At 41.5% G+C, this 26,598-nt stretch overlaps 1 protein-coding gene across 1 annotated transcript in view; it reads right to left on the reverse strand.

The window, feature by feature from the left end:
* The window catches only part of gle1 (GLE1 RNA export mediator), a 50,627-nt gene that overhangs the window by 11,100 nt on the left and 12,929 nt on the right, over positions 1-26,598 (reverse strand). Inside the window, exon 7 of the mRNA XM_060931813.1 lies at positions 20,091-20,313. Coding sequence (XP_060787796.1) covers positions 20,091-20,313 — 223 coding nt within the window. The remainder of the gene's footprint in view (positions 1-20,090; positions 20,314-26,598) is intronic.

Below are 26,598 nucleotides of genomic sequence, written 5' to 3' on the forward strand. Positions count from 1 at the left end.
ATGAGAAGTTAATACATCTTACATACAACAGAGAGTTTGTTCCAGTAACCTAATCAATATAAAATTAGATCATACTAACTGTACAGCCACTGCCAGCACCTTTGATCTAAAGGTGGGGCTATTAAATATTAGATCTCTTACATCTAAAGCGCTAATGGTTAATGAACTTACTACTGATCAGGAGTTTAACGCACTGTGTTTAACTAAAACATGTATTAAGCCAAATGAATTCATAGCATTAAATGAAGCTAGTCCTCCTGGATACAGTTATATACACCAGCCTCGTCTCACTGGCAGAAGAGAAGGCGTCGCGGTTATTTATAATGATTATCTAGGTTTAACACACAAACCTGGTTATAAATTTAATACATTTGAAGTTCTTCATACTAATATAATGTATGTAGCCTCGAAAAATAAGTCTACCCAGTTAATTCCGTTACTTATTATTTACAGGCCCCCGGGGCCATATTCTGGAGTTTCTTTCTGAATTTGCAGATTTCATCTCAGACCTGGTTATTTCCTGAGACAAAGCTTTAGTTGTCGGAGATTTTAATATTCGCTTCGATAACCCAGAAGACCCTTTGAAAACAGCATTTGTGTCCATTTTAGATTGAGTAGGGGTTAATCAGAATGTCACTGGACCGACCCATAATGGTGGTCACAGCCTCAATCGAATACTAACATTCGAGTTAAACGTAGAAAATATAGTCACACTTCCACAATCTGAAGTTCTCCGATCATTCCCTCATCTCATTCAAAATATGTCCGAGTAATAATATATGCACCTCACCATGCTACTGTATTAAACGTACATTCACATCTGCTACTGCACAGAGCTTTATAAATGATCTCCCAGAGTTATCAACTTTGACTGGGTCACTGTCGGCCCCTGCAGAACTTGATCAGGCAACTGAATGATCAGTCAACGTTCCGCAATACTTTAGACAATGTAGCTCCTCTTAAAAGGAAAATGATCAAAGAAAAAATTGGCACCCTGGTATAACGATAACAAAGACCACTTGAAAATTGGAACGTAAATGGCGTCAAACAAAATTGGTAGCGTTCAAATTAGCGTGGAAGGACAGCTTCCTGAAGTATAGAAAAGCTCTTAGTGCTGCTAGATCAACATCTCTCTCCTCCCTAAGAGAAGATGATAAAAATAATCCTAGATTCCTATTTAATACTGGAGCAGAATTAATCAGGAATAAGTTTACTATAGATACATGCACACCTGCAGTATGTAGTAGCAACGACAATTTTTTTTAATGACAAAATTGAAAATATCCGACAAAAAATTAAAACTACTAATTTAAGTGACCCTGTAGTTAACAATATAACTATCAGATCAGCAATTAGAATGTTTTACTCCCCTTAGAGAAACTGAATTACTTTCATTTTTTTCATGAATTACTTTTTCTTTTTTCAAATCAAACTGATTCATGTAAATAACCATTTTAGAATAGAACACTTGTTTTGATGAAAAATATTGAGATCTTAGTGGTCGGAATGATTTTAAAAACTGGAAGTCAGAAATACAAGTGTCAATTTCAGTTCAATTAATTGGAATTGTTTACTGGATGTGGCTCACTTTTTTCGAGGTTAGCCTTGAAAGCTGTGAATATTAATCGAAATAATAATTTATATTATTTTATATAAACACTAGTAGGCCCTACTTAGAAATGCAAACTACAGAGCACAAAGAGGGTATTAGAAATATTTTTATTACTTTATTTTGATAGAGAATGGCAGATGTGAATTACATTCAATTCCTATGCATGCATATTTTACAATTGTACTAACTGTAAACTAATTAACTATTTAATTACTAATTAACTGATTTCTCCTTCTTTGTGATGCATAAATAAGAGTTAAGATCAGCTTTATATTGCACAAATAAAGCCATTTGGTGAAACTTTGAAGCGTACTGATTTAACATTTTTACCTAATCAGTATAATTAATACTAAATTTGCAGAATTTGTTTTTATTAATTTTTTAAAGTTTGTATTCAGTATCAGTCCTTTCAATAACTGCCGGCAACCGGCGATTTTGCCGCCTATAAACGCTCCATTGCCAGCTACTCACAGTGGTTTTTCAAAGAATTGAAATTCATAAGTTTTTACTTCATAATTTATACTTCATAAAAATAAAGCTTTGCATTCAGGATCACTCAGAATTCACCATTTAACATCTACATTTTCAAAATTTTCCGGGGGAGGACCCCCGGAACCCCCTCTTTTTTATACATCGCAGTGGCGGCTAACGCAGCCTCCGCTCAGCTTACGCTTAACATGGATCCCAGTCGTCCGCTATTTAGCGGAATTCCGCTATTTTTCTAGCCAAAGTGTTGGTGTTTTAAAATCTCTTGTATATCCGTTAAAAATATGTTTAAGTAAAATGATCAACAGAATACGTTCTGATTTGGTTTACTTGTTTAGCGATGTTTTTGTCGGCGTCGTTTGTTCTCGTTGACATTCAGGAACACTCGGAAGTTAAATTGATGTAAATACTGCGAGACTGTATGCGATAGAACGAGAAAACAATATGGCTGCGCCCATTTGCTAGAAAACGTGTGTTAACTCCGTTCGTGCTTTTGTTTCTAATGCGTTGAACTTAATTCAATATGTCGTGGAAAGCGTAGGTGCGCTTAGCCAGAGAGGAAGTTGAATCCAAGAAGAGATTGAATGTGGTGAACACAGAACTTGAAACAAAAGCTCATGAGAACAGAGTAGCCAAGAAACTATCCAAAAGAGCACTGCAGGAACATCAGAAAAAGCAGAAGGAAAGATCAGGGAAACAAAAGCAGCAGAAACTGGAAGAAAGATGACAGAATGCACCCCAGAAAGAGCATTAAATTCCTCTGCAGTGAAACCTTTCAAAAAGAGAGAGGTTTAAATCAAATATCTCCAATATTTGCTGTACATATGTATATATCTAATACAACCCCGATTCCAAAAAAGTTGGGACAAAGTACAAATTGTAAATAAAAACGGAATGCAATAATTTACAAATCTCAAAAACTGATATTGTATTCACAATAGAACATAGACAACATATCAAATGTCGAAAGTGAGACATTTTGAAATTTCATGCCAAATATTGGCTCATTTGAAATTTCATGACTGCAACACATCTCAAAAAAGTTGGGACGGGGCAATAAGAGGCTGGAAAAGTTAAAGGTACGAAAAAGGAACAGCTGGAGGACCAAATTGCAACTCATTAGGTCAATTGGCAATAGGTCATTAACATGACTGGGTATAAAAAGAGCATCTTGGAGTGGCAGCGGCTCTCAGAAGTAAAGATGGGAAGAGGATCACCAATCCCCCTAATTCTGCGCCGACAAATAGTGGCGCAATATCAGAAAGGAGTTCGATGGTGTAAAATTGCAAAGAGTGTGAACATATCATCATCTACAGTGCATAATATCATCAAAAGATTCAGAGAATCTGGAAGAATCTCTGTGCGCAAGGGTCAAGGCCGGAAAACCATACTGGGTGCCCGTGATCTTCGGGCCCTTAGACAGCACTGCATCACATACAGGCATGCTTCTGTATTGGAAATCACAAAATGGGCTCAGGAATATTTCCAGAGAACACTATCTGTGAACACAATTCACCGTGCCATCCGCCGTTGCCAGCTAAAACTCTGTAGTTCAAAGAAGAAGCCGTATCTAAACATGATCCAGAAGCGCAGACGTCTTCTCTGGGCCAAGGCTCATTTAAAATTGACTTTGGCAAAGTGGAAAACTGTTCTGCTTAGAGTCAACATTCCGCCATACTTTAGATAATGTAGCTCCTCTAAAAAGGAAAATGGTCAGAGACAAAAAATTAGCACCCTGGTATAATGATGACACTCGCACATTAAAACAGACCACTCGAAAATTGGAACGTAAATGGCGTCAAACAAAATTGGTAGTGTTCAAATTGGCGTGGAAGGAGAGCTTCCTGAAGTATAAAAAAGCTCTTAGTGCTGCGAGATCAACATATCTCTCCTCCCTAATAGAAGATAACAAAAATAATCCTAGATTCCTATTTAATACTGTAGCAAAATTAACCAGGAATAAGTCCACTATCAACACATGCACACCTGCAGTATGTAGTAGCAACGACTTCATGAATTTTTTTAATGACAAAATTGAGAATATCCGACAAAAAATTCAAACTACTAATTTAAGGTTAGACAATGAAAGTGACCTTGTAGTTAACAATATAACTGTATCAGATCATCAGTTAGAATGTTTTACTCCCCTAAAAGAAACTGAATTACTCTCATTAATCTCTACATCAAAAGCCTCAACTTGCGTACTAGATCCCTTACCGACACATCTATTCAAACAGATAATGCCTGGAGTAATTGAACCGCATCTAAAAATAATAAATTCTTCTCTTATGATTGGCTATGTACCCAAATCCTTTAAACTAGCAGTTATCAAACCCCTGATTAAAAAACCTGACCTTGATCCCTGTCAGCTGTCCAATTATCGGCCAATATCAAACCTCCCCTTCATCGCCAAGATCCTTGAAAAAGCTGTGGCACAGCAGTTATGCTCATATTTACATAGGAATAACATCCATGAAATGTATCAGTCAGGATTTAGACCTCATCATAGCACAGAGACAGCACTGGTTAAAGTAGTAAACGACCTACTGTTGGCGTCTGATCAGGGCTGTGTCTCGCTACTTGTGTTGCTTGACCTTAGTGCAGCATTTGATACCATTGATCATTCCATTCTTCTGGATAGACTAGAAAATGTTGTGGGAGTTAAGGGAATGGCCCTCTCCTGGCTCAGGTCTTATCTAACTGATCGTTATCAGTATGTCGATATAAATGGTGATATTTCTAGACGTACCGAGGTAAAGTTTGGTGTTCCACAAGGTTCTGTCTTGGGTCCACTGCTTTTTTCTCTATATATGTTACCTCTGGGCGATATTATTCGTAAAAATTGTATTAGTTTCCACTGTTATGCTGATGACACACAGTTGTATGTCTCTGCAAAACCTGATGAGAGACACCAGCTTAATAAAATTGAGGAATGTGTTAAGGACATTAGACACTGGATGCTTATAAATTTCCTTCTGCTTAACTCTGACAAGACTGAAGTACTTGTGCTAGGACCACATACAGCTAGAAGTAAGTTTTCTGATTACACAGTAACTCTGGATGGCCTTTCTGGTTCTTCACGTGCAGCAGTAAAAGACCTCGGAGTGATTATTGACCCCAGTCTTTCATTCGAAACTCACATTGATAACATCACCCGGATAGCTTTCTTTCATCTCAGAAATATTGCAAAGATAAGAAATTTAATGTCATTGCATGATGCAGAAAAACTAGTCCATGCTTTCGTTACCTCCAGGTTGGATTATTGTAATGCCTTACTGTCTGGATGTTCCAATAAGTGCATAAACAAGCTCCAGTTAGTTCAAAATGCCGCAGCAAGAGTCCTTACTAGAACTAGAAAATATGACCACATCACGCCTGTCTTATCCACACTGCATTGGCTCCCAATCAAATTTCGTACTGATTATAAAATACTACTATTGACCTTTAAAGCACTAAATGGTCTCGCACCACAGTACCTGAGTGAACTTCTGCTCCTCTATGACCCGCCACGCCTACTTAGATCAAAAGGTGCAGGCTATCTGCTGGTACCTCGTATAGTGAAGGCTACATCAGGGGGCAGAGCCTTTTCTTACAAAGCCCCACTGTTATGGAACAGCCTTCCAAGTAATGTTCGGGAATCAGACACAGTCTCAGCATTTAAGTCTAGGCTGAAAACATATCTGTTTAGTCAAGCCTTTTGTTAATGGTGTTTATGAGGTAAAGGAGTAGATCTGGAGGGTCCTCAGACATAGTGTGTTTTGGTAAACTGGGATGTATGGATGCTGTCAGTCCCCACTCGCTTGCTCACTCGAGTTTGTTGACGGTGCAGTGGCTGGCTGCTTTATGTCCCGGGGCTCCCTCATGCCTGTGTTACCTTCTGGCTCTCTCCTTTTAGTTATGCTGTCATAGTTAGTTGCCGGAGTCCCTGCTTGTACTCGGTGCAATATGTATACTGTTCCTACTTATTCAGGTGACATTGGGCATACCTAACCACCTGTGTTTTCTTTCTCTTCCCCCCCCATCCCAAATCTGTCCCTCTGAGTTACATGGAGTCAACAGGAAATCTTTTGGTGGAGACGGTGGGGACCTCGACTGGCTATTGTAGCCTGCAGGGAATCGGCCGTCAGACATTCTGTCGCATGTCCCAGACCCGGTGAAATGTAACTGAATTGTCTTGGCCAGGCCTAAGGGTCCCATCTGCATCTCATCATTGCTGAGGAGTGTGCTCCCATCCCCCAATCAAGCATCCAGCCAGAGCAGGTCATGATATATTTTTTACCATATTAACATGCCATTGTGCGTCATGCCTGATGTAAAGACTCTCATCTCTGCGAGCCTACCACACAGATTTAATACTTGTCATTTTTAGGGCATACCTAACAACGTGTTTTCTTTCTCTCTCCCCCCCCCCCCCATCTGTCCCTCTGGGTTGCATGTTGATCCTGGGGTTGGGATGCTGGCCTCTTCTGCCCCTCGGACCTGCTTGATCCATCCTGGTGCCCTGTGTCTGGTCGGAGTTTTATCGCCCCACTCCTGTGAAGGACGGCCCCATGAGGACAGTTGAGGGTTATACCTGTTAAAACTGTTAATATTATAGTCAGGCTGTCTGTTGTTGCCCAAATGAGGATGGGTTCCCTTTTGAGTCTGGTTCCTCTCGAGGTTTCTTCCTCATGTCGTCTGAGGGAGTTTTTCCTTGCCACCGTCGCCACAGGCTTGCTCATTGGGGATAGATTAGGGATAAAATTAGCTCATGTTTTAAGTCGTTCAAATTCTGTAAAGCTGCTTTGCGACAATGTTTATTGTTAAAAGCGCTGTACAAATAAACTTGATTTGATTTTGATTTGATTCTGTGGTCAGACGAATCAAAATTTGAAGTTCTTTATGGAAATCAGGGACGCCGTGTCATTCGGACTAAAGAGGAGAAGGACGACCCAAGTTGTCATCAGCGCTCAGTTCAGAAGCCTGCATCTCTGATGGTATGGGGTTGCATTACTGCGTGTGGCATGGGCAGCTTACACATCTGGAAAGACACCATCAATGCTGAAAGGTATATCCAGGTTCTAGAGCAACATATGCTCCCATCCAGACGACGTCTCTTTCAGGGAAGACCTTGCATTTTCCAACATGACAATGCCAAACCACATACTGCATCATTTACAGCATCATGGCTGCGTAGAAGAAGGGTCCGGGTACTAAACTGGCCAGCCTGCGGTCCAGATCTTTCACCCATAGAAAACATTTGGCGCATCATAAAACAGAAGATACGACAAAAAAAGACCTAAGACAGTTGAGCAACTAGAATCCTACATTAGACAAGAATGGGTTAACATTCCTATCCCTAAACTTGAGCAACTTGTCTCCTCAGTCCCCAGATGTTTACAGACTGTTGTAAAGAGAAAAGGGGATGTCTCACAGTGGTAAACATGGCCTTGTCCCAACTTTTTTGAGATGTGTTCTTGTCATGAAATTTAAAAAAAATCACCTAATTTTTCTCTTTAAATGATACACTTTCTTAGTTTAAACATTTGATATGTCATCTATGTTCTATTCTGAATAAAATATGGAATTTTGAAACTTCCACATCATTGCATTCCATTTTTATTTACAATTTGTACTTTGTCCAAACTTTTTTGGAATCGGGGTTGTATTACTGAATCATTGATTTCTGCTCATAGTCATGATTTTTGAAAAATGAATGTGGCTTATATTAGACTAGTATTGACTAACTCGAAACAAAAACAAACGAGATGAACTATGGATACTATTGTTATAATAAAATCAGTGTAATATTTAGCCAAGTATATTCTTCAAAGCTACATTTTCGTCTAATTTTTATAATTTTTTTTTTTTGCCACTTATGTCATAAGTTACAAAATATGGCATCAAATAGATACACGTTCTTGTTAAATTCTGTTGCTTTTCTATGTTAAATCTATGTAAAAAAAAAATTTGTTCTATAGCATCTTTAAATGTTAAAATCTCAACAGCTTCAGGGGGCTTTGCCCCCTGTACCCCCAGCAGGGGCACTGCCCCTGCACCCTGCAAAGGGCTTGCAGCCCCCTTGACCCATGCTGATAGTTTCTTACATTCCTCTATTTTTTTCAATTACTGCTGGGATCCCTGGCTTAACCTCTGCCTACTACTCTTTCTTACTTGCCCCTTTCTCAGAAATATATTGAGAGGGCTGCAGTATACAACCATCTCTGTGCCTGCCAATTTCCATGTAAATATATTGAAAAGTAAAAAACGTTAAGAAAATAACACTTGACAATTTTAGGATTAAATGGTTAATTAGGACCATTTAATCCTAATACACAATTTTACAACAGTTTTCTAAAAATTTAGCCTTTTTTTCAATCTTTGAATTGTAATCTCTCAAGAACAGATAAACATTTTAATTCTGCAAAATGTATGTTGTGCTGCAATAATTTCTGAATTCAGTGAGGCCAGTTTAAAGCAATTTGGACTGAATTTTTTCACCCGATATGCCTACATAAAGGCAGCAACAGCCACCATCAAGTGCAGTTGGAGTCTTGTTCTCGGACTCGACGCCGAGCAATAGTGAGCTTGACTCGGACTCCACTTGAAATTTTCTTTAAATGACTTCGACTTGAACACTGGGGACTCGAGGTTTAGTGACTCGACTACAACACTGCAAGGACCATTATTTACTAGTATCAGTGTTAGTATTGTGCATGTGTTATCAAGCCAAGTAACTTAATGTAGTGTAAATCTAAAAAAGTCTGTTGATTTGTGTTTTGTTGCCAGTTTAAAAAGAAAAAAACAAACAAAAAACCCCACACGATTCAAGAAAATTTCTGATTAGATTTTTAGAATCCTTTGTCACATATACATTATAGCGCAGTGAAATTCTCTCTCTGCATTTAAGTAAATAAAATTTATTTATATAGCTCTTTTCCCAGACAAAACAGTCACAAAGTGCTGTTTAACCCATCTGAAGCAGTGAAAAAACACACACAGAGCAGCTGCTCTATAGCAGCGGTCCGCAACCACCGGTCCGCGGACCGGTACCGGTCCGCAAGACATTCCGAACCGGGTCGTGACACTGGGGGGAAATGCCAAAAAAAGGGGGGGATTTTTTATATATAAAAGAGAGAGAGAGAGGTGTAAATAAAACATGGGTTCATTTCACATTAGATAAGTATGCGTGGACGCTGCATAGCCTATTGCATTCGGAGGCCGATAGCACATTTTATTTTTTTCAATCATGATGACTGTCTGACCCGCCCTCAACACGTAGGCTATTTTCCCACAGCGCTGCCTCAGATCAGCTCAGTTCTCACGGTCAGCGACAGTGTATATTAGCTACAATGAGCAAGAAGCAGCAAACGTCCTTAGAAAGTTTCTTTGGTTTGGGTAAGGGTGAAAAGAGGTCCAGCATCGATGACAATAATGATCCCGGAAGCAACCCAAAGAAAAAGAAGGGATCTTTCAATAGGAGATATGATGATTCCTACCTAAAATTCAGCTTTACACAGACCGGTGACTCGCATGCTCCTAATCCGTTGTGTGCGGGGACAAGCTGTCGAAGGAGTCTATGAAGCCATCAAAGCTCATTCGACACCTTGAAACTAAACACCCCACACTTAAAAATAAACCTCTTGAATTCTTTGAGCGCAAAAAGCAAGAGCAAGATTCACAAAAACTCATGCTAAAGACAACTACTTCTGTGAACGTGGCTTTGCTAAGAGCCTCGTACAGAGTGGCGTGTCAAATAGCTAAGTCAAAGAAACCATTCACTATTGGAGAAGAGCTAATTCTGCCTTCTGCCCAAGACATGTGCGACGAAGTGCTTGGGGAGGCAGCAGCCAAAAAGATAGGCTCGGTACCTCTTTCTGCCAGTACTGTGCAGAGGCGCATTAATGATATAGCGGAGGATATTGAGGCGCAGTTGTTGCAGAGGCTAAAAGGGTCGCCGTGGTTTGCAATTCAGGTAGATGAGTCCACTGATGTGGAAAACAGGGCAATACTTCTCGTTTTCGTGCGGTACATTTTTGAGGAGGATGTTGAGGAGGATCTGTTGTGTGTGCTCTCCCTTCCAACAAACACCACAGGTGCAGAGTTGTTTCGGGCGTTGGATGGTTACGTGTCAGGGAAATTAGACTGGTCCTTCTGCATCGGTGTATGTACTGATGGGGCTGCGGCGATGACTGGGCGGCTGTCTGGTTTCACTGCGAGGCTGAGCGAGGTTGCACCTGACTGCAAACACACTGTCATTCACAGAGAAATGCTGGCCAGCCGTAAATTGTCACCGGAGTTGAATGCTGTATTGAACGATGTCGTTAAAATGGTCAACTTCATCAAAGCACACGCACTCAACACCCGGTTGTTTGAGCAGCTCTGCGAAGAAATGAATGCAGAGCACAAACGCCTTCTCTTGCGCGCAGAGGTCAGGTGGCTGTCGAGGGCGAAGTCACTGGCCAGAGTGTTCGAGTTGAGAGAGCCTCTGCAGGCATTTCTGGCAGGAAAACAGTCTGATCTGGCTGCGCATTTCAGTGATGAACACTGGGTGTCAAAACTCGCCTACCTCTGTGACATTTTTGCTTTGCTTAATGAGCTCAACCTGACACTTCAGGGGAGAATGACGACTGTCTTTAAAGTAGCAGACAAAGTCGCTGCATTTAAAGCAAAGCTGGATCAGTGGGGGCGTCGCGTAGACAAGGGTGTATTTGACATGTTTCATTTATTAGTGGGGCTATTGGGGGAAACGGAGCCAGCGCCAGCTCTATCACAGTTGGTTCGTGACCATCTCGTTGGGCTGTCGAAAGAATTCGACCGCTACTTCCCAGCCTCCCGAGATCCGCGTGATAAGAATGAATGGATCCGCAATCCATTTGCAAGAATTCCTGACCACCTGTCCGTTCAGGAGGAAGCGCAGCTGATCGAGCTGGCAAATGACGGTGGTCTTAAGACTAAATTTGACCAAACAAACTCTCTGCCTGCGTTCTGGGTAAACGCCAAACGGGAATATCCGGAAATAGCCGTAAAAGCGCTCAAAACGTTGCTGCCCTTCCCAACTACTTATCTTTGCGAGGCCGGGTTTTCCGCAATGACAGTGACCAAAACAAAACTGAGAAACTGATTGGATATTTCAAATACATTAAGAGTGTCACTGTCCAACATCACCCCCAGATGGGACATTCTAGCTGCAGGGAAACAAGCACAGGGCTCACATTAAAATTTAATCGGCTTATGCCATAATAAAATTAGGCCTTTAATTTGTTTCAGCACCTATTCCTATTGTGTTGTGCATGTTGTTTTCATGTTCCTAGTTCAATTTTGTCGTTCAAGTTTATGTTCCTGATTCAGTTTTACTTACTGTTCATAGCTGAAGTTCGCTACTTTTAACGCATGCACAACACCAGATATGGAACCAAAATGATCACCAAAATTGTCCTCCAATTCAAATAATCAATTATTCTAATTTGTAAAAGCGTCAGCTAAATGCATTCTCCCAGTGTCTGCTAAACGTAGACACCCCGCCCCCCAGCTCGCGTGTGTGAGACCACGCCCCCCCCCACACCGGGCCGCAGCAAAACAATGCTGAACCAAACCGGTCCCTAGTGCTGAAAAGGTTGGGGACCCCTGCTCTATAGCACCCAGGGATTTTTTTCTTTTTTTTTTTGAAGAATCAGAAGCCTTTATTTCTTGGCTGTGTTACTTAGGTAAACGTATACTAGCGTTTGTCAGCTACGTCACAAGTGGATATCCAGTTTCAGTGCAAATGGCCACACCCAGGAAAGCCTTTTCTAAGCAATATCAATTTTAAAACAGATAAATTGATAGTTTTATTTTAAATTAAAAAAAAAAAAAAAAAAAAAACTATGTGGGGGAGGGCATATCAGGGCACTTGTCATGATCTGCAAACGGAGTTTATTTTTTGGTTTTTGTTTGACTTGAAAGGAACAAGCTTTCAAATTGGCCATTTTGAACATGGCTGTTGAGACAGTAGGAGATGGGGGCCATGGTGCTTTTGTCCTTGTGGTATTTTGACCAAAGCATGTCAAAGACATTTCATTAAGACCTCAGGGAACTGTGCCAACTTGTGGAAAAGGGGTAGGTAACTTTTAATGGCATCTTTTGTTTGACGCATTTAACAGGCAATGCACTTTAAAAGGTATCCTCTCAATTCATGGGAGTAATTTACTTGAATTTACAGGCAAGATACCAGAAACTAATGTAGTGACTTTTGATTTGCCAATTGTCATAATTAGGACTTAATTGGAAATGAACTCATACAGTGGAGCTTGAAAGTTTGTGAACCCTTTAGAATTTTCTATATTTCTGCATAAATGTGACCTAAAACATCAGATTTCCACACAAGTCCTAAAAGTAGATAGAGAGAACCCAGTTAAACAAATGAGACAAAATTATACTTGATCATTTACTTATTGAGAGAAATTATTCAATATTACATATCTGTGAGTGGCAAAAGTATGTGAACCTTTGCTTTCAGTATCTGGTGTGACCCCCTTGTGCAGCAATAACTGCAACTAAACGTTTCTGGTAACTGTTGAACAGTCCTGCACACTGACTTGGAGGAATTTTAGCCCATTCCTCTGTACAGAACAGCTTCAACTCTGGGATGTTGGTGGGTTTCCTCACATGAACTGCTCACGTCAGGTCCTTCCACAACATTTCAATTGGATTAAGGTCAGGACTTTGACTTGGCCATTCCAAAACATTAACTTTATTCTTCTTTAACCATTCTTTGGTAGAACAACTTGTGTGCATAGGGTCGTTGTCTTGCTACATGACCCACCTTCTCTTGAGATTCAGTTCATGGACAGATGTCCTGACATTTTCCTTTAGAATTCACTGGTATAATTCAGAATTCATTGTTCCATCAATGATGGCAAGCCGTCCTGGCCCAGATGCAGCAAAACAGGCCCAAACCATGATACTACCACCAGGTTTCACAGATGGGACAAGGTTCTTATGCTGGAATGCAGTGTTTTCCTTTCTCCAAACATAACGCTTCTCATTTAAACCAAAAAGTTCTATTTTGGCAGTGGCTTTCTCCTTGCAACCCTGCCATGCACACTATTATTGTTCAGTGTTCTCCTGATGGTGGACTCAAACATTAGCCAATGTGAGGGAGGCCTTCAGTTGCTTAGAAGTTACCCTGAGGTCCTTTGTGATCTTGCTGACTATTACACGCCTTGCTCTTGGAGTGATCTTTGTTGGTCGACCACTCCTGGGGAGGGCAACAATGGTCTTGAATTTCCTCCATTTGTACACAATCTGTCTGACTGTGGATCTAATGCCGCTTTTCCACTACAAACGCGGCTGAGTTGGGCTGAGCCGTGCTGAGTGAGGCTATTGGAGTTGCATTTCGACTACAACCGCGCTGAACCGTGCTGGCTGGAAGTGGGTGGACACATTGGGTGGAGTTAGCGAAAGTGGGTGGACGTCACGTGATGTCGTTAAGCAGCGCAAACAGTGACATCAGTGACCTTTTAAGTGGTCGTCTCACAACCCGAATAGTAAACAATAAACATGGAGGACATGGAGTCGTTAGCGTTGCTGGTCTTGGTGCTGTGGCTTGTTGTCACCGACAACGCCAACAGATACTGGCAAGAGCGTATAGATGAGGCGAGGCGCATAAGGCTTCAGAAATTCTTGTAATTCGTAATTATTCTTCTTCCGGGTTTACGGTGTTTACAGATCCCAGCGTGCTCGCGGGGCGTGTGTGGGCATGTGAGGACACTCCTCCTCACCAATCAACGCACAGGGGAGTGTCTGCTCACGCCCCCAGCCTCACTCGGCTCGCTTCAGCCCTACTCCAAAACGGTGCGAGTTTTAGGGGCTAAGCAGGGCTGAAGCGAGCTGAGTCGTGCTGTTTTTTGGTAGTCGAAACGCGAGCCGTGTCGGGCTGAAGTGAGCTGAAGTGAGCTGAAAAAGGGTAGTGGAAAAGGGCCATAATACTAACATTCAGGTTAAACGTAGAAAATACAGTCATACTTCCACAGTCTGAAGTTTTCAAATCATTATCTCATCTCATTCAAAATATGTTTGAGTAATAATAAATGCACCTCACCACGCTACTGTATTAAACGTACATTCATGTCAACTACTGCACAGAGCTTTATAAATTATCTCCCAGAGTCATCAACTTTGATTGGGTCACTGTCAGCCCCTGCAGAACTTGATCAGGCAACTGAATGCTTAGAGCAGGAGTTCCCAAACTTTTCCATGCCAAGGCCCCCCAAACAGCATTAGCTTCTGGCCGGGGACCCCCTTTGCAAACCCACAGACAATGCTACAAAATATGTAAAGAAACATCAACTTTTAGAATGTTTTCTTTTACTTTTATTCAATAGTCAATAATTGTTACATTTGTTTAACATAAGAATATTAACTAACATGTTTTCAACACAAATATTTTCACACTGAACAATAAACTGCATAACCTCCTGTAGTACCTGATTCAACTCGTTATCCATCCTTTTTGCAACCAGTGCCTCGCGATGGAGCATGCAGTGTGTGGCCACTACATGCGGGGCCTTCTGCTTAATGAGAGCGGTCACTCCACTGATCTTCCCGGTCATTGCCACGGCTCCATCCGAACACACCCACACACAACGGGTCCAGTCCAATCCGTTAGACTCGATGTAATCGTCCAAAACTTGAAAAATGTCTTTCAAGTTCTTCTTTCAAGTGCCTTACAAAATAGTATTTCCTCCACAAATCTTTCCTGTGAAATAAAATCTGATGTACACAAGCAGTTGGGCCTCATTGGATAAATCTGTGCTCTCATCCAGCTGAAGTGCGAAGTATTCGCTGGCTCTCACCTACTCCAACAGCTGAGCAGATACGTCTTGAGCCATGTCACCAATCCGTCGGCTCACGGTGTTATCAGAGAGTGGGACAGCATCGATTTTTTTGGCAGCATCCTCACCAAGCAATTCTCAGACAATGTCTTTGGTTGCTGGTAAAATCAAATCTTCTCCAATTGAGTGAGTTTTTTTTTTTAGCATGAGCAATGTGGTATGAGGCTAAAAATGATGCCTTCAGGGCCCACTCGGGGACAGTAGCTTGCTGGGTGAATGCAGCAGATTGCCTGACCAAATGCTCTTCTTTGCGTCTGAAGAAATCTACTGTTTTTTTGGCATCTGTCGGATGTTTTTGTACCAAGTGACGCTGAAGTTTCGAAGGTTTTAAGCACTCGTTTGACAGGGTCTCCAGACAGAGGACACATTTCGGGCAATCATGGCCATTTTTCTGTATGGCTGTAAAGCCATACTTAATGTATGCTGCCTCATATTTTCGGATTTTAGTTGGCCAGGACTTCTTAGTTTTTTTTCGCAGCAGTGTCTTCCACAGCAGGGCTGTTGGTTTGTTCCTTCAGTCTCTTCTTCAAAAACCTGTCCATTTTGTGCTAGCAATACGCTAGCTTGAGGAGCAAAGCAGCTTGATAAATGGCGCAAACCGCAACGTCACAGGCAATCGGAGAGATGAGCATGGCAAACAACGTTTCGATAGGATGTATTATTAATAATTATATTTTATAATAATGATTAAAAAGCTAATTACAATATATTTAATAATTATTTTTAAAAAAGTATATTTTCTCCGCAATTTTTTTGTTATCGTCCCTCCAACTTTGAGGCCCCCCTAGCGCCCCCTGGTGGCCCCCCAGGGGGCCGCGGCCCCCACTTTGAAAACCACTGGCTTAGAGTCAACGTTCCGCCATACTTTAGATAATGTAGCTCCTCTTAAATGGAAAAAAGTTAAGAGACAAAAAATTAGCACCCTGGTATAATGATGACACTCGCACTTTAAAACAGACCACTCGAAAATTGGGATGTAAATGGTGTCAAACAAAAATGGTAGCATTCAAATTAGCATGGAAGGAGAGCTTCCTGAAGTATAGAAAAGCTCTTACTGCTGCTTGATCAACATATCTCTCCTCCCTAATAGAAGATAAAAATAATCCTAGATTCCTATTTAATACTGCAGCAGAATTAACCAGGAATAAGTCCACTATAGACACCTGCAGTATGTAGTAGCAACGACTTCATGATTTTTTTTTAATGACAAAATTGAGAATATCCGACAAAAAATTCAAACTACTAATTTAAGGTCAGACAATGTAAGTGACCCTGTAGTTAACAATATAACTATCAGATCAGCAATTAGAATGTTTTATTCCCCTTAGAGAAACTGAATTACTTTCATTAATCTCGGCATCAAAACCCTCAACTTGTGTACTAGATCCCTTACCTACACGTCTATTCAAACAGATAATACCTAAAGTAATTGAACCGCTTCTAAAAATAATAAATTCTTCTCTTAGGATTGGCTATATACCCAAATCCTTTAAACGAGCAGTTATCAAACCCCTGATTAAAAAACCTGACCTTGATCCCTGTCAGCTGTCCAATTATCAGCAAATATCAAACCTCCCCTTTATCTCCAAGATCCTTGAAAAAGCTGTGACACAGCAGTTACACATATATGTTTACATAGGAATAACATCCATGAAATGTATCAGTCAGGATTTAGACCTCATCACAGAACAGAGACAGCACTGGTTAAAAGTAGTGAACGACCTACTGTTGGCTTCTGATCAGGGCTGTGTCTCGCTGCTTGGCCTTAGTGCAGCATTCGATACCAGTGATCATTCCATTCTTCTAGATAGACTAGAAAATGTTGTGGGAGTTAAGGGAATGGCTCTCTCTTGGCTCAGGTCTTATTTAACTGATCGCTATCAGTATGTTGATGTAAATTGTGATTTTTCTAGACATACTGAGGTAAAGATTGGTATTCCACAAGGTTCTGTCTTGGGTCCACTGCTTTTTTCATTATATACACATTACCTCTGGGTGATATTATTAGTAAACATTGTATTAACAGTGGAAACCACTGTTATGCTGATGACACACAGTTGTAGGTTTCTGCAAAACCTACACCAGCTCCCCAAATGGGGATGGGTTCCCTTTTGAGTCTGGTTCCTCTCGAGGTTTCTTCATGTCGTCTAAGGGAGTTTTTCCTTGCCACCATCACCACAGGCTTGCTCATTGGGGATAGATTAGGGATAAAATTAGCTCAAATTAGACACCAGCTTAATAGAATTGAGGAATGTGTGAAGGACATTAGATACTGGATGCTTATTAACTTCCTTCTGATTAACTTCCTTCTGCTTAACTCTGACAAGACTGAAGTACTTGTACTAGGACCACATGCAGCTAGAAGTAAGTTTTCTGATTACACAGTAACTCTGGATGGCCGTTCTGTTTCTTCACGTGCAGCAGTAAAAGACCTCGGAGTGATTACTGACCCCAGTCTTTCATTCGAAACTCACATTAATAACATTATCCAGACAGCTTTCTTTCATGTCAGAAATATTGCTAAGATAAGAAAGTTAATGTCACTACATGACGCGGAAAAACTAGTTCGTGCTTTTTTTTTTACCTCCAGGTTGGATTATTATAATGCCTTACTGTCTGGATGTTCCAATAAGTGCATAAACAAGCTCCAGTTAGTTCAAAATGCAGCAGCAAGAGTCCTTACTAGAACTAGAAAATATGACCACATCACACCTGCCTTATCCACACTGCATTGGCTCCCAATCAAATTTCGTATTGATTATAAAATTCTACTACTGACCTTTAAAGCACTGAATGGTCTCGCACCACAGTACTGGAGCGAACTTCTGGTCCTCTATGGCCCGCCACGCCTACTTAGGTCAAAAGGTGCAGACTATTTGCTGGTACCTCGTATAGTGAAGTCTACATCAGGGGGCAGAGCCTTTTCTTACAAAGCCCCACAGTTATGGAACAGCCTTCCAAGTCATGTTCGGGAATCGGACACAGTCTCAGTGTTTAAGTCTAGGCTGAAAACATCTGTTTAGTCAAGCCTTTTGTTAATGGTGTTTATGAGGGAAAGGCGTAGATCTGGAGGGTCCTCAGACAGTGTTTTTGGTAAACTGGGATGTATGGATGCTGTCAGTCCCCACTTGCTTGCTCACTCGAATTTGCTGATGGTGTAGTGGCTAGCTGTTTTATGTCCTGGGGCTGCCTCATGCCTGTGTTACCTTCTGGCTCTCCCCTTTTAGTTATGTTGTCAGAGTTAGTTGCAGGAGTCCCTGCTTGTACTCAGTGCAATATGTATATTGTTCCTACTTACTGAGGTGACATTAGGCATACCCAATAACCTGTATTTTCTCTCTCTCTCTCTCTCTCTCTCTCCCCCCCAAAAAATCTGTCCCTCTGAGTTACGTCAGTCCTGGGATTGAGATGCTGACCTCTTCTGCTCCTCGGACCTGCCCGATCCATCCTGGTGCCCGGTGTCTGGTTGGAGTCTCATCGCGTCACTCCTGTGGAGGACGGCCCCATGTGGACAGTTGAAAGTTATACCTGGAGGACACTCTGGACTCTTACAGGAATGCTTTTATGGCTGAGCTGACTTGCTAACTTTAGGACTGCAGTTATCATGAACAGCTTTGCACTCAAGTTTCCATCAATGAAGAATTATAACATCGAGACTGACTTGATGTTAAAACTGTTAATGTTAGTCATGTTGTCTGTTGTTGCCCAAATGAGGATGGGTTCCCTTTTGAGTCTGGTTCCTCTTGAGGTTTCTTCATGTCGTCTAAGGGAGTTTTTCCTTGCCACCATCACCACAGGCTTGCTCATTGGGGATAGATTAGGGATAAAATTAGCTCATGTTTTCAGTCGTTCAAATTCTGTAAAGCTGCTTTGCGACAATGCTTATTGTTAAAAGTGCTATACAAATAAACTTGACTTTATCTACTTTTAGGACTTGTGTGGACATCTGATGTTTTAGGTCATATTTATGCAAAAATATAGAAAATTCTAAAGGGTTCACAAATTTTCAAGCACCACTGTAGCTGTACTTGGAACCAGGGCCTTTGATACTACGGGAAAATACAGACTAGTTTACCATATCACCTCATATATACATAGTAGCTTGACCCCAGGTGTGTCTGGGGTCAAGCTCCTATGTATATATGAGGTGATATGATAAACTAGTCTGTATTTTCCCGTAGTATCAAAGGCCCTGCCCCCATGTGTCACTGAGATTCCTGCCCGGTATCCGTATCAAATTTGGTAGGTGTGTGGAGTGCCTGAAGATGAGCAAAACTACTCATACATTGCATCAGCCATACTGAACAGGAAGTGAGATATTTTTGGTTTTGTGAATTTTGGCACATGGTGCGTTTTAACAAACTCCTCCTGGGTGGTTTGTTGGATCTATGCCATATTTGGTATATGTCATGCCAAGATGTTGCTGATGTTAAATTGCGAAAGGATTTACATGTCGCAAGATGTTGAAATGGTGAACCAATAAATTTATGTTACACCATGCAAACAGGAAGTGAGTCATAAATTTCACCGTGCATTGCCTGATATGGCTCAAACTTCACAGGTTATAGGATATCATGGTTCTGAAGATATCCACATGTCCCAAGACACCCTCTGATATAGCACCACCATTTGGACATGGACAGTAATCACTCCATTGCCAAAACGTGTTATATTTTGATGTACTCTTCCTAGGCGGTTTGCTGGATTCATGCCATATTTGGTATACATCATGTCAAGATGTTGCTGATTAAGTTGCGAAGGGATTTGCGATATCTTGCAAGATGTTGAAATGGCGAACCAATAAATGTGTGTTATGCCACCCAAACAGGAAGCATGTCAAAGCTTTACCATGCATTGCCTGATATGGCTAAAAATTCACAGCATATAGGATACGATGGTTCTGATTATATCCACATGCCCAATTTGACCCTCTGGTATAGCGCCACCATTTGAACCTGGACAGTAATAATTCCATTGCCTAAAAACTTTGACTCATGAAATTTGGTACACACACACACACCAGTCCTGGCCACTACTACTCAGGGATAGAGGCTTGGCCCCGGGTGCAATGCCCTATTGTTTTCAGCATGTTCTCTTGTGCGAGAGCCCTTTATCGTCACTGGTGGCTATATTTTTACCTTGTTTTTTGGCTCTCTCTTTAAAAGATAATTCTGCACTTTTTTTCTGTTCTTCTTGCTGGATTTTCATTTCAGCCTGTTTTTTCCCACACTCTTCTTCCTCTTGCTTATTTTTTTTGTCTTGTGCCTGAGCAACCTCCTCCTGGATGGCTCGAACCAGTGTTCTCATTTCCTGTAGGGCCCGTTCTACCACAGTCATGTCTTCAACAGTTGGAAACTGTCCCTGCACAGCACAGAGTTAAAGTCATGCATACTCCACATAAGCACGGATTTACAATTTCATGGCTCTTTCAAGCAGGTTAATTGAACTGTTGGGGCATTTTCAAATATTTTGGCATATGTGAAACTCTTGTAAATTTTGACTATAAAATACACTTCAAAATGGTGGGCAATATTTTAAAATGACATTCATATATGGAATGTCATGATATCCAAAACACAAACCCCATATTAAAAAATAAATTATTGACTAATTTGGAAAAACACTTATGTAACACTTTTCTGAAGAGCATCTACTGAGAACATTAACACATTCATAACTCTGCACATACTTGATCATGCAATGTTGGGTAATTTATTCAAGATATAGATCAGAACTCTATGGTGACACTGTTTCAGGTAACTTTTTACATGAAAAACAAGCAAGGATAACCCTGACTTATTATTATGGGTGTGATCAAAGTTATTAGGGTCCGAGCACCTAACTCGCCTAACAAAGCCTTTGTTTTCGGCATGTTTAAGATCATTAGAGACAGCACGTTAGCATGCTAGCTGTTAGCGGTCACGCTAGCTGCTAGCAGCTGGCACGCTAGCTGTTAACATGTTAGCTGTTCTGCTACAGCTCAGCAAGCACACTTTGCATTTTCTCTGCGGAAATGCAGTCTAGTTTTTAGTGTGCTAGCAAAGTGAGCACACTACTGTTCTCCGATGCGTTTATTATTAGTTTGCTGGCAAAGCGAGCACACTATTGTTCACCAATCACTTATAATAATAATAATAATAATAATAATAATAATAATCTTTTTTTTTTTTTTTATTCTTTTCCACCCACTTTTTTGAGCCGCTACTCCTCCCGGAGCATTCAAGGTAGAGACGCCGTTCCACTTCGCACTTGTCCGGCCTGTAGTGCAGATGTGTGCTTGTATACAGCTTTTCGAAACGCTTTGTCGTTCTCCGTTATTCGCGTTTTACGAAAAATTTTCCCCATTGAAATGAATGGGCGCTCGACACAAAAAACAGATTTTTCCTTCGGGAGGCCAAACCGTAAGGTGTAAAGTCATGAAACGTGGTACACTGATAGAGGAGTGAACCCTGATTGATTTCATCAAGTTTCGTGTTGGTGCATCTAACGCTCTAGCACCACCAACTGATCCAAGTCTTACATGCGTTTATGCATGTAACTTTTGATCTGTATTTCCGATTTTCATAAGTCTGGTACCGTTGGAATCCTTGGAGCCAGACGATTCCAACGCACCCCATGACGTCATTTTCTGCCTCATTAGATTTTCCGCCATTTTGAAATTTATCCAAAGTGAAGGTAGAGCGACCCTGGCCACATGTTTCGTCCGATCATCACGAAACTTGGCACACATGATCTCCAGTCCATGCCTGATGAATGATATTCGTTTGGCTCTCATATGTCGCGGCGTTCGACCGTGGCAGCCAATCAAAATCGATGGCAGAGCCACCAGACAGGAAGTGAGCTCATATCTCGGAAACGCTCTGACGTGTCCGGACCATATTTGGTGGCATGACTTTGGACACCATCCAAACTACCCTCATCAAATATGGTGTCATTTGGCCACTAAGGGGCGTCAAAATTAGCAAAAGCGTATTTTGGCTTACATCTCAAACGCTTTGACGTATCAAGACCATGTTTGTTGACATGACTTTCAGCACCAGTTCATGTACCCTCATCAGAGTTGGTGTTATTTGGCCACTAGGGGGCGCCACAATGAGCAAAAACGTGTTTCAGGTCATGTCTCTTTACGGATTTAGAATTACATCTAAATCTTCATGTGAGTGATGCTCTGGGATGTCCCTGTAAAGAAGCTTGCCAGCCTGTCATCTCCATATGAGAATCCGCGTTGTGTTTTTGCCAGACTTTCGCGTGTTGACACAAAACTTGTCGTCTGGGCGTGCGGTCGCCTCTCTTGCCGGGTCGCCATGGCGGCGCACCTGAGCAAGCACACTTTTTCATTTTCTCCGGAAATGCATTCTAGTTATTATTATTATTAGTAGTAGTAGTAGTAGTAGTAGTAGTAGTAATGTGCGAGCACACTATTGTTCTCCAACGCTTTTATTATTATTATTATACTACTTTTTATTCTTTTCCACTCACTTTTTGAGCCGCTACTCCTCCCGGGCCATTCGAGTTAGAGACGCCGTTCCACTTCTCACTTGTCTGGCCTGTAGCGCAGATGTGTGCTTCTACACAGCTTTTCGATATGCCTTGTCGTTCTCCCGTTATTCACGTTTTTCGAAAAAAATTTTCCCCATTGAAATGAATGGGCACTCGATGCAAAACACAGATTTTCCCTTCGGGAGGCCAGACCGTAAGGTGTGTAGTCATGAAACGTGGTACACTGATAGAAGAGTGGACCCTGATTGATTTCATCAAGTTTCATGCTGGTACGTCTCACGCTCTAGCACCACCAACTGATCAAAGTCTTACATGCGTTCATGCACGTAACTTTTGATCTGTCTGTCCGATTTTGACAAGTCTGGTACCGTTGGAATCCTTGGAGCTAGACGATTCCAACGCACCCCATGACGTCATTTTCCGCCTCATTAGATTTTCCGCCATATTGTCCAAAGTGAGAGTTAAGTGACCCTGGCCATGTTTTGTCCGATCATCACGAAACTTGGCACACATGATCTCCAGTCCATGCCTTATAAATGATTTGTTTCACTCTCATACGTCGAAGCGTTCGCCCATGGCAGCCAATCAAAATTGATGGCAGAGCTGCCAAACAGGACATGAGCTCATATCACGGAAACGCTTAAATGTATCAAGACCATATTTAGTGGCATGACTTGAGACCATCCAAACTACCCTCATCAAATATGGTGTCATTTGGCCACTAGGGGGCGTCACAATTAGCAAGAACGTTTTTTGGCTCATATCTCAAACGCTTTGACACATCAAGACCATATTTGTTGAGATGACTTTTGGCGCCAGTTCATGTACCCTCAAACTTGGTGTCATTTGGCCACTAGGGGGCACCACAATGAGCAAAACTGTGTTTTGGGTTCTCTCTTTTTACGGATTTAGAATTACAGCAGTCGCCTCTCTTGCCGGGTCGCCATGGCGGCGCACCTGAGGAAGCACACTTTCGCATTTCCTCCGGCCATGCATTCTAGTTATTAGTGTGCTTGCAAAGCGAGCACACTATTGTTCTCCATCCGTTTGTTATTATTATTTTTCACCCACTTTTTTGAGCCGCTACTCCTCCCGGGCCATTAGAGACGCCATTCCACTTCTCACTTGTCCGGCCTGTAGTGCAGATGTGTGCTTATATACAGTTTTTTGATACGCCTTGTCGTTCTCCCATAATTCGCGTTTTACGAAAACATTTTCCCCATTGAAAGGAATGGGTGCTCGATGCAAAAAACAGATTTTTCCTTTAGGAGGCCAAACCATAAGGTGTAAAGTCATGAAACCTGTTACACTGATAGAGGAGTGGACCCTGATTGATTTCATCAAGTTTCATGCTGGTACGTTTCACACTCTAGCACCACCAACTGATCACATTCTTACAAGCCTTCATGCATGCAACTTTTGATCCGTCTGTCCGATTTTCATAAGTCTGGTGCCGTTGGAATCCTTGGAGCGAGACGATTCCAACGCACCCCATGACGTCATTTTCGCCTTATTAAATTTTCTGCCATTTTGAATTTTGTCCAAAGTGAGAGTTAAGTGACCCTGACCGCATGTTTTTTCCGATCATCACGAAACTTGGCACACATGATCTCCAGTCCATGCCTTATGATATTCGTTTCGCTCTCATACGTCGAAGCGTTTGCCCGTGGCAGCCAATCAAAAATCGATGGCAGAGCCGCCAAACAGGAAGTGAGCTCATATCACGGAAACGCTTTGACGCATCAAGACCATATTTAGTGGCATGACTTTGGACACCATCCAAACTACCCTCATCAAATATGGTGTCATTTGGCCACTAGGGGTCTTCACGATGAGCAAAAACGTACATTTTGGCTCATATCTCAGACACATTTTGACGTATCAGGTCCATATTTGTTGAGATGCCTTTCGGCACCAGTTCATGTACCCTCATCAAATTTGGTGTCAGGCGGCGCACCTGAGCAAGCACACTTTCGCATTTTCTCCAGAAAGGCATTCTAATTATTATTATTCTGTTTCACCCGTTTTTTTGGAGCCGCTACTCCTCCTACAGTTTGAGATACCAACACCATTCCAACTCAGAAACGTCCATCCTGAAGTGGTGTATTGTGCTTGTTTTCAGCTTTTGGCTCGACACACCTGTTCTCTCATTCTTGTCATTTTTTTCCCCCATAGAGAATGAATAGGGCTCACGAATCAAATCATCCTGCTCAGACACACTTCATCGCAGACGCACCAAACCTCATGTGACACCTCAGGCCAACTCCCCAGACACATATATGCATTCGGTTCTGACCCGCACTCATTTTTTCCCTTTCTTTTCATGCCCCACTTTTTCATCCATTCACTTCCATTCATTTTTAGCCCCATTGAAAATGAATGGCGTTTCAGGAAAAAAGCTTTCACTCTCCATCAAATTTTTTAACTGAGTGGCCAAACTTCAAGAGACTTCAAACGATGCCTCAGGGCAAGTCCCCACACATATCCATCCTCTCATCTGAGACCTGCACTCATCTTTTTCTTGGTTTTCACACATCCTTTTTTTCCCCCTCCATAGGCTTCCATTGATTTTTAGCCCCATTCAAATGAATGGAGTTTTGTTCAGTAACATTTCACCACATACAATATCCACTGGTGTAGTGTGCTTGTATACAGCTTTTGGATCAATGCACCCGTTCTGTCGTCCTTGTCGTTTTCCTGTTGCTTCTTTCCCATAGAAAATGAATAGGACTCACGAATCAAGTAGTCCTACTCAGACACGCTCCATCGGAGATGCACCAAACTTCATGTGATACTTCAGACCAACTCCCCTGACACATTCATGAAATCGGGTCTGAACTGCACTCGTCTTTTCCTTTTCCTTGTTTTTTTTCTTCTGTTCTGCTACAGCTCAACAAGCACACTGCATTTTCTTTGCGGAAATGCAGTCTATTATTATTATTATTATTATTATTAATAATAAATATGATTAAGGGCCCAAGCACCAAGGTGCAGGACTATGGCTTGCACCATAGGTGCAAAGCCCTATTGCTTTCTTGTTCTCTTTTATTAATTCATTTTTTTTTCTCCGCACAAAAACTCGTTTTTGAGGCACTTGTGATGCTCAAAAGCTCACGAATTTTGGCACACTGATCAAATGTGCATTTAAAAAAAAAACAAAGTTCCATTGAACAAGGGACTGGGCGTGGTCCTGGAGCTGTATAGCACCCCCAACAACAGGCTAGGGTTGAGATGAAGTTGCTCAGATCGGCACCAAATTTGGTGTGATCGATACTCTTGCTATAGGACAAATTTCACTTGGTTGTATTTGACTCCGCCCATCATATTGACCTCAACCATACTGGATGTAATATGAGATCCTGAAATTTTCCCCACGTGGTTTTGAGGGGCTTACGATGGCTAAAAACTCATGAAACTTTGCATAATTATTTGTCTTCTGGTATACAATTAGGTCCATAAATATTTGGACAGAGACAACATTTTTCTAATTTTGGTTCTGTACATTACCACAATGAATTTTGAACAAAACAATTCAGATGCAGTTGAAGTTCAGACTTTCAGCTTTAATTCAGTGGGTTGAATAAAATGATTGCATAAAAATGTGAGGAACTAGAGCATTTTTTAAAACTCCCTTCATTTCAGAGGCTCAAAAGTAATTGGACAAATTAAATAATTGTAAATAAAATGTTCATTTCTAATACTTGGTTGAAAACCCTTTGTTGGCAATGACTGCCTGAAGTCTTGAACTCATGGACATCACCAGACGCTGTGGTTCCTCCTTTTAAATGCTCTGCCAGGCCTTTACTGCAGCAGTTTTCAGTTGCTGTTTGTTTGTGGGCCTTTCTGTCTGAAGTTTAGTCTTTAACAAGTGAAATGCATGCTCAATTGGGTTGAGATCAGGTGACTGACTTAGCCATTCAAGAATATTCCACTTCTTTGCTTTAATAAACTTCTGGGCTGCTTTGGCTTTATGTTTTGGGTCATTGTCCATCTGTATTATGAAACGCTGGCCAATCAGTTTGGCTGCATTTGGCTGGATTTGAGCACACAGTATGTCTCGGAATACCTCAGAATTCATCCGGCTGCTTCTGTCCTGTGTCACATCACCAATAAAGCACTAGTGACCCAGTGCCACTGGCAGCCATG

Source organism: Neoarius graeffei, chromosome 10, assembly GCF_027579695.1.
Source record: "Neoarius graeffei isolate fNeoGra1 chromosome 10, fNeoGra1.pri, whole genome shotgun sequence".
In the NCBI taxonomy this organism is placed as follows: Eukaryota; Metazoa; Chordata; class Actinopteri; order Siluriformes; family Ariidae; genus Neoarius; species Neoarius graeffei.